At 33.7% G+C, this 16298-nt stretch overlaps 2 protein-coding genes and 1 long non-coding RNA gene across 4 annotated transcripts in view; all 3 read right to left on the bottom strand.

Annotated features, from left to right (window-relative positions):
- Positions 1-3115, bottom strand: part of LOC115240448 — an 11695-nt gene extending 8580 nt beyond the window's left edge. Inside the window, exons 1-4 of the mRNA XM_029815594.1 lie at positions 3057-3115; positions 2804-2978; positions 2377-2562; positions 1834-2051 (exon numbers count right to left, since the gene is read on the bottom strand). Of these exons, the coding sequence (XP_029671454.1) occupies positions 1834-2051; positions 2377-2562; positions 2804-2978; positions 3057-3115 (638 nt within the window). The remainder of the gene's footprint in view (positions 1-1833; positions 2052-2376; positions 2563-2803; positions 2979-3056) is intronic.
- A 527-nt stretch (positions 3116-3642) lies between these two features.
- Positions 3643-4350, bottom strand: LOC115240447. The gene is made up of 2 exons (XR_003884781.1): positions 4303-4350; positions 3643-4213 (listed from the first exon to the last, which is right to left on the bottom strand). It is a non-coding gene; the product is annotated as an uncharacterized LOC115240447 (long non-coding RNA).
- A 2835-nt stretch (positions 4351-7185) lies between these two features.
- The window catches only part of LOC115240445 (BCL2/adenovirus E1B 19 kDa protein-interacting protein 3), a 23745-nt gene continuing 14632 nt past the window's right edge, over positions 7186-16298 (bottom strand). Inside the window, exons 1-4 of one of the 2 annotated variants that reach the window (XM_029815590.1) lie at positions 12885-13333; positions 8082-8155; positions 7826-7978; positions 7186-7736 (exon numbers count right to left, since the gene is read on the bottom strand). In XM_029815590.1, coding sequence (XP_029671450.1) covers positions 7685-7736; positions 7826-7978; positions 8082-8155; positions 12885-13112 — 507 coding nt within the window. In that variant the 5' untranslated portion in view covers positions 13113-13333 and the 3' untranslated portion in view covers positions 7186-7684. Of the gene's footprint in view, positions 7737-7825; positions 7979-8081; positions 8156-12884; positions 13334-16298 lie in introns of those variants that run through there. The other variant, XM_029815587.1, reaches the window with a different exon arrangement.

Here is a 16298-nt window from a genome sequence, read left to right as displayed (position 1 = left end):
TCAACTTTATTTGTCAAATTTGAGATAAACCTCTATTAATTTATGTCAATCCATATGCTAACATTATGTATCTCATTTGCAACATTATTAATATAATAATTAGATACACAACATTATTAAATTATTTTAAAATTTAATAATTTGTGTTAAATTAGTAATATAACAAATAACATTATAAGTTATATATAGAATAAAGGTTTATTAAACTTGAGATATTAACAGAAATGATAGGAAAATCTTTCAACAAAGATAATCCAAAAATTTAAATTAATTATTTTTGAATTTAATAATGTCGAATTTAATGTTTGAATTTAACATGATTTAACTTGTTATTGATGTATTGAACAATATTAATTATATCAAGGATGCAATACGAAATATCATTATTATCGATTTCAATTATCAATTGATACTTTTCTACGAGATCTTTTGTGGTAGCGCGATACACTTTATCTTGGGACGTCTCGTGAAATATTCCGTTAGTGCGAAAGGTCCAATAAACGGGATGTGGAGCCGCCGACAGACGGTTTCGTCGGTTTCGCATATCTTGTAAACATCTCACGTATATTGTCTAAATAACGATGTTACAGCAAATTAATTAATAGAACGTATCGATATGTTAAATTTGTGAGATGTTTTCATAAATAATAATAATAAAATATATCTGTGACAATAAATGTGTGTGAATCTCGAAAAATACACAGTGGCACACATAATAATAAATAATAATAAATTTTATAATGCGAGTGGAATCTTTTCCTTTTTTTTTTTTCAACTAGAAACAAATATCCAAAAAAGCTTCTAATATTATCGATTTAACAATAAAGAGATTTACATCAATCTCACCTTATTATCCGCACTGATCTTTGCGCAAGAATCGCACGGTTTCTCGAGCGGTAGAATTCGCACGAAAACTTTTATATTTCTCTCGTGCTTCTCATCGATCGACTCGTCATCCAACATAAAAAAGTTCGTTTGATACATTTTTCACACACACATGATACATTTGCAACATTATTTCAATATATTGCGCATTTGTGAGAGAAAAAGGTTAATCTCATTTTTAGTTTGTATGCTATTTATAGAGCTGAAATTGTCTAGAGTTCAATTTCTGTCATTTCAAATTCGATTTTTAACAGTCAAACGAGGTGTTACACACAAAACAGAACAGAGATTAGGATAGTTTAAAAAAAGTGATCTACATGCAAATAATCTGTGAAAATTAAATACTTCATCATAAGTATGAATTTACAAAATTTTTTATTCTTTGTAGCGCTCTTATGTATAAATTATCCATAAAATTAAAACTTTAATTTTAGCAAAGAGAAACAGCTTCGAAAAAATATCGATGGAAAGAAAATCGAGTATTCGACACAACGCTAGAAAGTCACCAACGCCAACTATTACATATGAAATACGATTATTATTATGCGTATGACATAACATACATACAATATTACAAAATAATTGCTTATAAAAAGTACGTTGAATATCATTATTGTAAATTAAATAACGCGCAACTTACCTAAGAATATGAAAAAAATCTGTCAATTCACGTAACAGGGATTGTATTGTTGATTTTGCAAATAAAAAATTTATGCACAATTTCTAACATGTATTTAGTTTTGTCTATATGTCCAAATGTAACTTATCTTTCTCTCTCTCTCTCTCTCTCTCTCTCTCTCTCTCCTCTCTCTCTTTCTTTCTCTCTCCAAATTACAGATTTGATTGAAGAAAAATGATGGATTTAATGTTTTAAATTAGTCATTGAGCTAATTAAATTCTGTCTAGATTAATTTGCGCTATTTTAAATGTTTGTTTTTTTATGGTTACCGAATGACGGAGGTGATGCTGAATGCGTCTCTCAGCAGCTTTAGCAAATTATTCGAACGAATTATAGCGTACATGCACGCACTTTGTTTTCTGAGATATACAAAGTACTGTTCCAGCTGCATTCTCATTAAATTCGCCATACCCAAGTCGGTCGCTGTTTTCCAACAACTCGATGGACTTCCTGCCGTACCAATTCCAGCCATCTCTACTATGTGTATCTGATATCGAGCCATAAAAATAAATTTTTCTTTCAAGATATTAGGATCTCCGTGATTCCTTTAAAAATTCAATCACGTTATTGAATTTATTTAAGATAGTTAAACGTATTATATATTTGAATTTTTCTAATTCTAATTATATTTATACGGTGTGAATTTATTTCACAAATTCTTAAAAATATATCATTTTTTCATATGTTTTAATATTTCCATAAAATTCTTTTTCTTTCTCTCTATAGGAATTTAAAAATTATCTTCTAAGGACATTCAAATAGATACGAGAATTTTCAACATTTTAAGGGTGAGAATTTGAAACTAAAGTTACTTTGGCTGTCGTTACGATGGCTTGCGATTTTATCAGACTCGTGTTCGAGACGTGAAAAGTAATCACAGCTGCACCCAAATGTGATACTGGGTACATTGTGTCCTTCACAACCGATCTTCTAGCTTCTCCTTCGAGCACTTTTTTTAGAGTCTCATCTTCATTCTCTACATCCACTATAGTTATACTCTGAAATCATAATTGTACCGGTTTTTATTGTGTCTGCATCATTACTTGCAATTCTTCTCATTGCTTTTCAAATCCATTATGTTTTTACATATGTTAGATATTGTCAAAATTAGACACATATCTAATAATAGATAAATGTAATAATTTCAGAAAATTATAAAAGTATCGTTCGAAAAATTGTTTTTAACGTTATTTTTTTCTAAAAACACAGAAATTCAAAAACTTTGGTAATCGATGATACCTTAAAGGCATTGTGCTCGTTCACATTGATAATCTTGCGTTTTCGCGTTGTGAGGAGATCGATTAAGTATTTACCTTTCAATTCAACAAAACTTAAACCATAGTGTATGTCGCTAATCTTTCTTCGGTTCGTCTTCTCCGCAAAAATATCAGACAAGAATCGTGGGATTATTCCTCTATGCTAAATAATTAGATCAATACTCATCATCAATTTATCAAAAGTTTAAATAATAAGTGACATTTCAAAAACGTACTTCCCAGTTATTTCTAAAACCGCCAACCGTGAAACTCTTTCCAGATCCGGTTTGCCCATAGCTGATCAGTATGCAATTTATACCGTCTAAAACTCTTAAAATATTTCCGAATTATACAGATCTCTCTCTCTCTCTCTCATGGTCCCTCCTTCCGGTTATCTGTAATCGGCATCGAAATGGTGTAAATGTCAGCATCGATACTTCCTCTCCGTAGGAACTACTGTCATTGAAGCGTGATAATCGAAAAAAGGAATAACCGATCGATATATGTAAGTATCGCTTATTATATTATCGATCGTGTTCGAAAATTTATTTAGACACATAATGTATGTTCTTTTTCATTCCCTTAACTCAACGTCCCAAAATTGGCTCGTTCGCAATGTAACAAGAGTTCCGTAACTTACATAAATTAGACGAGTCGTCCAGCGTTCTCTCATCGATATATCTTGATTCTTTCCGCACTGGTAAATCGTGATCTTCTCTCGACGCATTTCCTCCGTGCACAGATACACGCACGCGCGCCTGCGCGTGCACACACATATTCGCACATTCTCTCTTTCGTTCCCTCTTTTACTCTTTCTTTCTCAGTCTCTCTTCTTTCTTTCCGTTCTAACAATATATATAATTAGTTTCAGATAAATACTATTCAAGCTATGCCTACAAACTATCGCGGATAGAAACGCATTAGAAACGGTATAAAATGGACATTCGTTTCGTTCATTTTCCTGTTTCTTTCAACAACTCTCTGTAACTATATACGATAGTTTCTTTTCTCCATCTTTTTTTTTTGCTTATTTTTCTTTATTTTTCTTAGCCTTTTCCTTTTCCTAAGCATATAATGCGCATTACTTATACTTGATATACGAAATTTTTTTAGAAGTACACCGTACAGTTAAAAGGGATTGGGGAAGTAAAAGTGCTAATATATAATACAAAGTGCTAATATAATAAATCGGGACAATCGAATTATGTGCTGCGTGTAACTGTTTTTAGGCTCGATCGCCCACCGGCTTGTTCAGTCTTTCTTGCATCTCCAGCCTTCCCCTCCTCGCCAGATTCAACCGTGATCAAATTCTGATGCTGACACACCCCGGAATCATGTTCTTCACTCAATGGCGACGCGGGACATCATCAAGCCCCGCCTAGTGAGCAAAACGCTACAACAAAAGTGAGCCTAATTAGTGTTACATGCAATAAGAGCGCGGCAATTAATATTACGTTTAAAGCATGTTACAAGTAACTTTACCCTAGACCGGTCCCAATGAGCAGAGACAAAAGATTCGTAAAGAACAGATTATTAGATTTATCAAAAAGTATTATAAAATAAAAATTGTAGAACATGGAATTAAGAAAAGAGAGTGAGTTAAAATCCTCCTGAGGTAAAATTAGAATAGAAACAAAATTTCGCGTTGTCGTGTATTTATTTACAATCCTCTAATTTTACCTCAGAAGGATTTTAACTGACTCTCTTTTCTTAATTCCATGTTCTCCAATTTTTTTTATAATACTTTTTGATAAATCGAATAATTTTAGTGTTATTTTAAGTTTTTTGGTGAAAATTGTTTGTTTCATTTTTTGCGATTTTCTTCAAAACGAAGCAAAAACGAGCAAATCTCTAAAGGACTTTCTGTCTTAGTTTTTTGGTCCCCTACACGCTCCTAAAGTTTTGACATTTAAATTGGGGACACCCTATATAATACATCAATAGGATACATATTTCGGAAGATTATCATCTGCCTGTGTCTAATGATAATTTTCAAATTATTTTGCGTAGAAAATTAAAATGACAATTTATGACAATAATTTTGAAATTAATTTTAAACTTTGTATAAAATGAATTTTTTAAATTATTTTTTTCTATTTTTATTTGCACATTTTTATTACAAGATTGTATATCTTAAATCTAATTAAATAGATATTTTCATCAACTGTGCATTCAGTTTTATTGAAGTAATAATTTGCAAAATAATTAGTTGTACTTTACTGATATTAGAACAGCAAGGTGAGATTTCTGGCTACTTGTGCGCGTGGATCGTTTACACAATAGTGCATAATCATGAACGGCGATGACTGTCATCAACCGCTTGTTGCTGGTTCCGGCGCGTTATTTCAGGGTGGTCTTCAATTGCCACGGCACGAAGATGAAATTCACTCCTTATCGCTGGCACCTGTCTAACGTCGGCATAAATGTTACGAGACTACTCGTTAACGAAATATCACATTAAACAATACGAAATATAGTAATTTATCGTGGCATTTTCGTGGCTTTCTCTTTTGCCAAGTTTCTGTATGATTTCGATGAGATTATTAGTTGCGATGTATAAGGTAATCTGAAAAAACAAAATATAATCGTGATACTATAATAATTTTCAATTTGTGAATTCTCAATAATGGCTATAAAATTCTTTTTCTCAAGAATGATAGCTATCTATTCAATAGATGTAACATATGATTATCTAATAAATATAAGATTCAATAACTATCAATCATACTCTTGAAAATGGTCATATTTTCTCGAATGTCATAATTATTCTGATTGATTCTGAATCGTGTGGGAGTACCGTTTTCTAGGATTAATCAAACAGCTTCACAAGAATTAAATCTTAATGTATATTATATAATCTTATCGTATATTTTTTTTTTTTATACCCGGAGCAATTTTGCAAAACCGCGATTTTTCGCGATCGACGTCAAAGCTTCGCGCCGGCTTTCGAAAATTCAATCGCGATGATCGTAATCGGTTAGAGAGAGTGCTAATGTAGGCATCGTCGTCGTTAAACCTTTAATTAGGTGCTCTCGAGTGTATACACCTGCGCGATTTCACGCGGCGTTCGAGCGTAATTGTGCCTCGCTCGGTTAACCCCTTATCCGGGGTCTCAGACTGCCGTGTCGACCATCGAAAGATCTTTCAATTTTTTTACCGTTCCTTTTTTCCACCTCGATAGGCTCACGTGATTTTAAAACCTAGATATTTTACATAATATCGAATAATTATTTTTAATCGTACAATTTACCCAGATACTTGCTTGTACCAAATAAAAAAAAATAAAAAAATAAAAAAAATAATATTGCTTTTATTATTGCTGTTATTATTTAAAAAAATAAAAAGAAAAGAAGAGAGAGAACGAGAAACTGCATATACACTAGAATATATTATTCTAAATTATCCAAGATTCTGGACATGTTAGCGTCAAAAGATAAATGATTCGTAAATTTACCGTTTGTAAGATGCCACTTACTTAAATTTATGTTAACCGTAAATAGGAGGATTTTAACTCACTCTCTTTTCTTAATTCCACGTTCTACAATTTTTATTTTATAATACTTTTTGATAAATCTGATAATTTAAGTGTTGTTTTAAGTTTTTTGGTGAAAATTATTTGTTTCATTTTTTGCGATTTTCTTCAAAACGAAGCAAAAACGAGCAAATCTCTAAAGGACTTTTTGTCTTAGTTTATCGATCCCCTACACGCTCCTAAAGTTTTGACATTTAAATTGGGGACACGCTGTATATATTATATAAATTTTATTTCTTTTTATAGACAATATACGGCGTTTTTTCCGTATTTTGTCACTGATATTTGTCAGAAATTTTTATAACTATTATTTCATCAAATAAAATTATATATATTTCCCATAGATTTTACTTTTTAAAATACTATCATAATCATACTAATTTTTTATCTGAGATTTGTAATTAATTACAATCAAAGAAATTTTTTTATTATCTCGAAAGATTTTTCTATGTCATTGAAGCGTGATAATCGAAAAAAGGAATAACCGATCGATATATGTAAGTATCGCTTATTATATTATCGATCGTGTTCGAAAATTTATTTAGACACATAATGTATGTTCTTTTTCATTCCCTTAACTCAACGTCCCAAAATTGGCTCGTTCGCAATGTAACAAGAGTTCCGTAACTTACATAAATTAGACGAGTCGTCCAGCGTTCTCTCATCGATATATCTTGATTCTTTCCGCACTGGTAAATCGTGATCTTCTCTCGACGCATTTCCTCCGTGCACAGATACACGCACGCGCGCCTGCGCGTGCACACACATATTCGCACATTCTCTCTTTCGTTCCCTCTTTTACTCTTTCTTTCTCAGTCTCTCTTCTTTCTTTCCGTTCTAACAATATATATAATTAGTTTCAGATAAATACTATTCAAGCTATGCCTACAAACTATCGCGGATAGAAACGCATTAGAAACGGTATAAAATGGACATTCGTTTCGTTCATTTTCCTGTTTCTTTCAACAACTCTCTGTAACTATATACGATAGTTTCTTTTCTCCATCTTTTTTTTTTGCTTATTTTTCTTATTTTTCTTAGCCTTTTCCTTTTCCTAAGCATATAATGCGCATTACTTATACTTGATATACGAAATTTTTTTAGAAGTACACCGTACAGTTAAAAGGGATTGGGGAAGTAAAAGTGCTAATATATAATACAAAGTGCTAATATAATAAATCGGGACAATCGAATTATGTGCTGCGTGTAACTGTTTTTAGGCTCGATCGCCCACCGGCTTGTTCAGTCTTTCTTGCATCTCCAGCCTTCCCCTCCTCGCCAGATTCAACCGTGATCAAATTCTGATGCTGACACACCCCGGAATCATGTTCTTCACTCAATGGCGACGCGGGACATCATCAAGCCCCGCCTAGTGAGCAAAACGCTACAACAAAAGTGAGCCTAATTAGTGTTACATGCAATAAGAGCGCGGCAATTAATATTACGTTTAAAGCATGTTACAAGTAACTTTACCCTAGACCGGTCCCAATGAGCAGAGACAAAAGATTCGTAAAGAACAGGGTGTAAATGACCTCCTTGGAAAACAATCCGTTCTTGCCAACCTTTGCCGTGCGGATGCTGTATGTTTTTCTCTTACTGCCCAGAGGATGTTTGAATTTCCAGTCTCTGTAAAAGTAATTTTAATGGTAGTAATAATTAATAATACGAAAAGCTAAAGAAATATCTATTTTTACATCAAAATTTCTAAATTAATTGCCAAATCTCGTACTTTGGCGGCGCCTGGTCCGGTCGAGAGCTCCATTCGTAGATCCAATCCGTATTCTTTTCTAGAAGTTCACCCTCCTGCGAAGCAAACAGAAATACGTCTCGTTAATCTTCGTAGCGATAGATGGAAAATATTTCGCTATTATCTTCTCGTATAGCGAAAAACAAGACAGATTACAGATTAATTGTTTCGAGATATCGGAGAAAGAGGAAATTAACATTGGGAGGCATAGAAGAAGAGTGACGAGAGGCATCGATCGTGCGAGGCATATCTCTATGAATGGCGATCGCGTCGCGTGGATGGAAAAGTGAATGTTCAAGGATGACCTTTGGCGCTCCGCCAACCGTGCATACCGAGAGTGTGTGTGTCGTATATACCGGATCCGATATGTGCGCAGATATTCCGCGAGTACAGTAAACAACAATGTTTGCGACGACGATCGCTCTGAAAAGTACAAGTTAATGCTGTAGAGAGAAGCAAAGAACTCTTTGTCACGCGATGAGAGTAACATTTGAAAAATTTTTTTAATCTTTCAAAGAAATTTAAATTTCTCCAGCAGATTTTTTCCCCCGAGAATAGAATATTTTCAGTCGCTCCTATTTTCAACCGGGTCATCGATTTAATGCGCAATATGAAATGCAAGAATGTGGACAGGCGTACATACAGATAACTTTATAAACCACGATTCGTAGATATATAGGATGTGTTAAAAATAGTATCTATGCTTGTGTGCGTAGCATATATACAAACATCGATTAAAGGCAAAATTAATACTTTGCTTGTCTCCATTTTGCGATATCGGCCAATTACATTCATTTTCCTCTTAACATTAAGAAAACATTAAGAAAATGCTGTTTCGATAACGGGAATTAAATATAGAGAAATAAAAATTTGACACTGATATTTTCTCGAATTAAATTGACATTTGGCGCGTACACAGTTTAACTTTGTACTGCTATCATCTTACTTCTGTCGAGGCTGAACGACGAGCGATCGTAGAAACTATTGGCCGTGATATACACTCATTATATAAAAGACAATGTCCCGGCCATTATCTAGCAGATAAGCCCAATCTTCTTAACAACGGCGACCGCAGTTTCTATATTTAAATTAGTAGCAATATGTATTATTTACGCTGCTTGTGTGTGTAACGAATTCATACTTAAGAAATGCTCTCCCAATCATCATAAAAAAAAATTTATATCAATTAGCCCGTAATATTCATTAAAAAAATATTAATTTAAATATTAATTCAATATTAAATTAATAGATATTAATTTAAATATAAATTAATCAGAGAAAGTTGTTTCAAAATTCGTTCTTTCGTTTTGTTAAAAAATGTAAAAAATATAGGCAGAATATTGTATTTTGTATGTGTATTCCAAGTATTATATCGTTTCAAAATATTACCGGCAGAGTTAATATCTTTTTTCCTGTTTAAATATTTTTACACGCTATTTTTTCCGTCGCAATATCTGAATGGCAATATTTACGATTGTAGGAAGCACTCTAGCATTTTTAAGATAAAGCTTATGTTAATCCCTCCAAATGATTCACAGAGCTATCAATCAGCGCAAAGATTGCGCGTGTAAGTGCGTGTTATCACGGCATGCTTTGTAACTTTACGAAAATCATTATATTCGCCGCAATTATCAGCAGGGACTATCGAGGGACAATGATAAGCGAGCAAGAGGATGACGTCAAAGGACAGATTGCGCGCATGAATTCCTTTCGTTCACCGTATCATTCGCATTCCAATCGGGAATGCTTGGGCAGAAATACCGAGGAAACATTGTCGCTATAATGCGAGGTCCGTTTTATCAGGTAAAATCGATAAACTCGCGGAGATAATTCAATAATTGTTGCCGTGCGTATCGAAGGACGATACCCAGTGAGCATTATTGAGAGGATGAGCTCTTTAAGAGGACTTTTTAAAGACTTAATTAAATTTTCTTAGAAATGATATCAGTAAGTTATCTTTTTGTAAGATATCTTTCACAAGAGCTCTTTATGATATCTCTTCATAGATATCTCTAAAATCTCTAGCAAGCGTGCCATTTAAGATATTTTACGAAAGCCGCACACCTGCGCAAGTATGTCAATTATATGATGTCTTTCTTTCCTCTAAAATCGACGCATTGGAGGACTTATTGACATCATAATATTATCATTGTGATGGTGTTTTCGGAAGTCCGACTCTTAAACTTGAGTACTTTATGAATTTCTTTTGATAACATATTGCTCACTGGGTATTCATTTCAAACGCACATACCACGTCATTAGCAATGCTAATCTAACTCCACTGTCTCTGAGGAGAATTAAGTAATATACGAGATAAATTAATTATTATAAAAAAATGATAAAATCATGATAATTATTTTAAAAAATAATTATAATTAAAGTGACTAACGACTATAGTTTGCTCTCGTGCACTTAATTCAAAGCTTTATCGCGACTCTTGATTAGCGCGTAAAAAGACGGCGGCGGTTGCCTTTCGTGCGACAATAGTCGAGTAATTACACACGCAACTGTACGAAAAACAATCAATATGCATATTCGCGTGTGTAAATTTTTTTTTTTTTTTTTTTTTGTACGCTTCGTTGGTTTCTTTAATCCATGCGCGGTTATGTATTTCTTGATTATTCGCGTCTCGCTGCCAATCGTGAAAAGCCGTGTGTTCCTTGCCGTTATAAATAACTTATACGACTGCGTTTTCCTTTTCATCACCTTCCTTGGATCTTTCGGATCGCACGTGTTGTTAAACCGACGATGATAAAAAGAGTCAAAGTGCGATGTGATATAAGATTTAAACATACATATTTCTATTTTTTATTTATTAATATTAATATCTTTTAATATTTACGGATATTATTATATATCATTACATCGTATATAATTATTTTTCTAATTTTCTAGAGAATACAAGTAGAAACAAGTTTCCAGCCAGACAGCAAGAAAAGAAAGAAACGCAGATGCGAAAAAGCCAGATGTGTTGGATTAGAGTACCGTAAGAAGGCTAATCCTGGATTTTAGTCCTTCTGTTTATCCTCATCTTAATCTATACTTATTTGCCTCCTGCTTAATCCAACCTTACTGATCTAAATAATCGTCCAGACTTATCAAAGACTTTAGAATTTAGAGTTTATAGTTTTTTCAAAAATGAAATTATAAAAATATCCATTTTTTTTTATTTTTTTTTTTTGTGATTGCAGTCGATACGGAGGCCGGAAACAAATGTGTGCCCAACAAATGTCTCCCGTAGATGATTCTCTTCATCTACGCGAGAGTATAATCGGGGGAAGTTTAATTTTAAACGCTCGCTCGATCAATCCAATTCGAGCAAAAAAAAAGTTTCTCTCGCACTTATTACGCTGTTTTTTCTTTGTTTTTTTTTTTTTTTACAGACGCGTCGCGAAAACTCAATTCCGTCGTTACGTCAATGGATCGAATATGTTGGCTCAGCATCCGAAAGGAGAATGGATTCGCACACGACGGCGCCGACGTCGTGCATGGCGTGAGCTCGACACGACCGGCGATTGGCCAGTCGATACTACGACGTTCTCGAGAATACGTCTTCTCTCGCGTTCTCTCGGTCTCGTTTTTTTTTTCGTAATTAATTATATTCGCATTTTATATATAATATATTATTTATTGAGAATTTTCAATCGGAAATAAATACAATTTTTTTTCTAAACGAGATTTAATATTCAGAAAGAGAAAGAGAGTATTAAGAAGAGCTACAACCGAGTGCAATAATCGCGGAATCGCGTTACTTCACGATCGCAATTTATAGACAAGACCATATATGGTATATTCCTATAAGTCGATCACACTTTTCTCGGATGAATTAAAATCCATATAATTCATGATTATATTAATTTTCGCATAACTATAATTAAATAATTTTGATAATTTCTAATTTTCTGAAAAATAATCCGACGTTCAATTGATTATTAAGCAACTAAATTTGACAGCTAACAATAAGTCGTGCTTAATACGCGTATTGCAATCGATACGTATGTCATAGATTATTTTTTAATTTTCATCAAGAATATATGAATACATTATATATTCAAAATAGAAAGTATAACAAATAATTGTTCCAAAAAAAAATTCTATTTCCCCTTCGAAGTTTTGGTTCAATCGTGAGAATGGATTCGCACACGACGGCGCCGACGTCGTGCATGGCGTGAGCTCGACACGACCGGCGATTGGCCAGTCGATACTACGACGTTCTCGAGAATACGTCTTCTCTCGCGTTCTCTCGGTCTCGTTTTTTTTTTTTCTCGGCAGCAACTTGGAAGGGCGCAATAGTCGTGAAACGTTTGCGACGCGACGGCTCATTAACAATACATACCATATATCGAGTTGCCCCCGCGGTCGAAGCTACTCGACGTGACTTTCCCTCGATTATAAATTCCCCGACACGAATCGAAATTTATCGTTTGGCGAAAGGTCCGTGTTTGTTTATCGAATCTTTTTCGAATTTTTTTCGTAATTAATTATATTCGAAGTTTTGGTTCAATCGTGCGGTGTAAAAACAGATCGCGATATTTCCCGTCTAATTAATCATCGCATTAAAACGCGCAATAGTCAGAGTGTGCCTAATTCTACTACCGCGATCCTCTCGTGCGTTCACTCGCAACAGCTGCATCGAATGGGAACGCGTTCCGCGATGCTGTTCCGAATGTAGCACGTTAATCACCAGATGCACCATGCGCGCGCACATACACACCCACACGCACACACCCATATGTATACATAGCAATGAAAAATATAAATAAACTAGATATACTTGCGTCTAACCGAGAAAATACGGCGTCTCGAAAGCGACATCTGATATATTACATTGTTGAAATATAAGAAAAGGATACATATCGCGTTTCTCTGTCTCAAAATAGTGCACGCAATTCGCGTGCACGCAATGCGAGTCCAACGGTGACGCTCTAAAACTGACGTGAATCGCGACGACGACGACGACGCGATTAAGTCAATCTTCAATGCCACATCATTCAATAACATTCGTCGCGACATCGTATCTCGATTAAACGCCCCTCCGTTCGCGAGCAGCTACATTGCTGACGTTCGTCAATAAAGTTTGTTACATCATAGCGACACAATTCCACGAAGATATTACCGATTAAATAATTGGATAGTTGCTTTCTCTCAGTTTGTGAGGATAGTGTATCGTAAGAAACGACCAATATCTTTCAACACTCGCAAATATTTTATATCACAAGCAAAAGTCGCACGCGTCAAAGTAATTAAAATTAAACAAGTAAAATAGCAAATTATATGAACGTATATTTCTGCCACGATTGTTTGCGCAGAAAGAAATTGTGAAGGAAGGCGTAGATGTTTAGGAATCCAATCGTTTGTTTACTTTGAGTATTTAAAAATAATCTCGATAATGAGATTCAAATTGTAAATCGCAATTCATGTCAATTATTTATCTCTTTTTTCTATCTTTTTAGTTACGTATAACCGCGTATACTTCGAGTAATCGGGGAAATACAATCTCGCATCGTAAAACGTTACTATTACGTAGTTTGTGATAATTGAAATATAAAATGTATAAAAGAGAGAGAGAGAGAGAGAGAGAGAGAAAGAGCCAGTTCAATACGCAGAGAATTCCTCGACCGGTTCGCGATGCATTAACACGATCGCACGGATACATTTACTCCGAATGTAACAACCGGTTTTTGCGAGGGATACCAGAAGAAGACGGGATCCCAAAAACGGGATTATGCGTCGGCTTAAAAGATCGCATGATCACCGTTGCATGTGTATCGTTGACGATCTTACGATTTCACGAAGGAAAGAAATCGCGATTTTCGATGACACGATTTTTTAAATTGTTATAATAATAAATTTTGAAGCCTCTCTTCTATATACAATTTAACATGGTTATATTTTTTCCGATTTATCTTAATTACTCATTTAATTAGAATTTTTTTACATCTTTTTAACTAAAAGAAAGTAAATTACAGGTTATCGACGTAATGAAAGTTGAAAAACGACGAGGCAGTAAAAGTACAGTATTTCCCTAACGATTTTCATGGTATTGTGAAGTAATTAATGTGAAAGGAAAAAGAAAGTGGGAAGCGGTATTCATTAAAAAGTATTCCATGTTACACAATCTAAAGCGAGAGAGTGCAGATCTAAGATAAAAGATATATGCAAACGTTCGTTTTCTAGATTTAGACCCTTGTTTGTAAACTTGTTTATAGATCAGTTATAGATATTTTTAGATAATTCTCGCTTATATAAATACACACACACACATCGTTTCTAAAATTGTTTCTAAATACGCCATTCTTCTAACAATAAGTAATATAAGTAAACACATGATACACATATATCTCTACAACTTCTTCTCATGGAAACAAAACTGCAAATATCAAAAATAACTATGCATATTTATAATTCACAAAATATTCTATTTAATATAAATAACAACAATGACTATATTAAGCTATTAATAAATATTCAGATCATTTTCTCATATATGGAAAAATAAATTTGGAAAAAAGACATCACTAATACATATGAATGAAAAAATATTGCAAGAAAAATATTAAGCGCGTTAGATTATTGCTCGAAAATTCATATTTTAGTATGCACGAGCGTCCTTTTGTACCTATATACAAAGCGACGACACGCGCTGAAGAATAGGAGTGACTCATGGAAAAATCTTATACGACGTCCGTCGCTTCTACTTATTATCATCGTTACTCATATAGTCAGTCTTTGTCTAACAACAAAGATGCTCTATTTTCGTCCATTCCGGAGAACATAATAAAGCGCATTCACGCTCATTCAGCTTTATCGACAATATCTCGAATTCGTATACGACTTTGTGCGAATCACTCGCGAAATATATTACGTATTGTTTTGTGAAATTGCTAATCTCGATTCCGAGATTTCCGATAACGACGTCTATTTGTTTCTCGCGCAGCGATAAAACATGCGAACAGAAGGCTATGCGTTTATTATCGATCATGCTTCTAACAAAAAAATTCGAAGACGTATTTGTATTGCAAAAGCTATCGTATACCTTTTGTTTCAAAATGAAATATTTTGCGTTTCGTCCTTTATAGGCCTTTCATTTTATATAGACTAGTAAAAAATAAAAAATGAAACAAAAAAAAATAGGAAAGATCCTTTTATACGACAAGCAATAGCGATTTTAACATAATCATTTAAAAATATAAAGACATTTACATTCCAAAGAAATACAATTAAAACAATAAGATTTACATATATATGAGAACACGGAAAAAATATATTTACAAGAGCAATAAAGAGAGCGAAGTGTAATTAAAAAATTGAATGTTTATGTATGAAGAACGTTTCTCTTTATAAATTTCAAAATAAGCATCGTGTTGATTTTACACAAAGTCATCAATATTATCAGACACATTTTTCAATTTGTCTGATAAAATTATCGTTATTTCTGTGAGGATCGCAAAATCAATTCTTCTGGAATTTCTGGAAATTTCCGTTGAGAAAAAATCTTTCTCTGTTTTCTTTTCGTCGAAGGAAAACTCGCTGCTCTAATTTGCTTTTTCATAAATGTGCAAAAATTAATCTAATCTTTAATCATCTCGACTTAAGACTAAATTCCCCAACTTATTGTAAAGTAGGTCAAACAATCACTGGGTCGAGAAAATTGGTACTAATTTATTTATCTACACATGCTGTGCGAAAGACGTCGCAATCACGAGGAAACAATGTCGCGGACGTTATCGTATGATTTTCCGATATCTCCCTCGAGAAATCGAATGTGCTTGTGAGAGAAGGAGATTTCGATAATTATATATCGTGGCAAACATGTGCGAAGACGCAGCATTTCTGCTGCGTCGTCGAAATTCTCATCAACTTGCCGTATATGAATAGTTATGGGATAACATCGCATTTGCATGCAAATTGTTTCAACTCGCGGTTCTCACAGGTGCGATTCCACAACGGCTGTACACATAAATGCGAAGATACCGCATTTGTCCGATACGCAACGCTCTTTCCATTTGTATTCACGCGAATACGTCGTATGTGCTTCTTATTTTATGAATCACACAAAAATCGATTAAACGTCGTCGTTATTATGTAAATTTTATTTTATCTTGCTAAAAAATGTATATTATAATAAATATAGAGAATTCTATAAAAAGAAATTTAAAGTAAAATTTAAATATAAACATCAGATCAAAGAAAAAAATA

This window comes from Formica exsecta, unplaced genomic scaffold, assembly GCF_003651465.1.
Source record: "Formica exsecta isolate Colony F162 unplaced genomic scaffold, ASM365146v1 scaffold43, whole genome shotgun sequence".
NCBI lineage: Eukaryota > Metazoa > Arthropoda > Insecta > Hymenoptera > Formicidae > Formica > Formica exsecta.
Note: the sequence above shows the minus strand (reverse complement) of the source record. Positions and strands in the feature narration are given on the sequence as shown.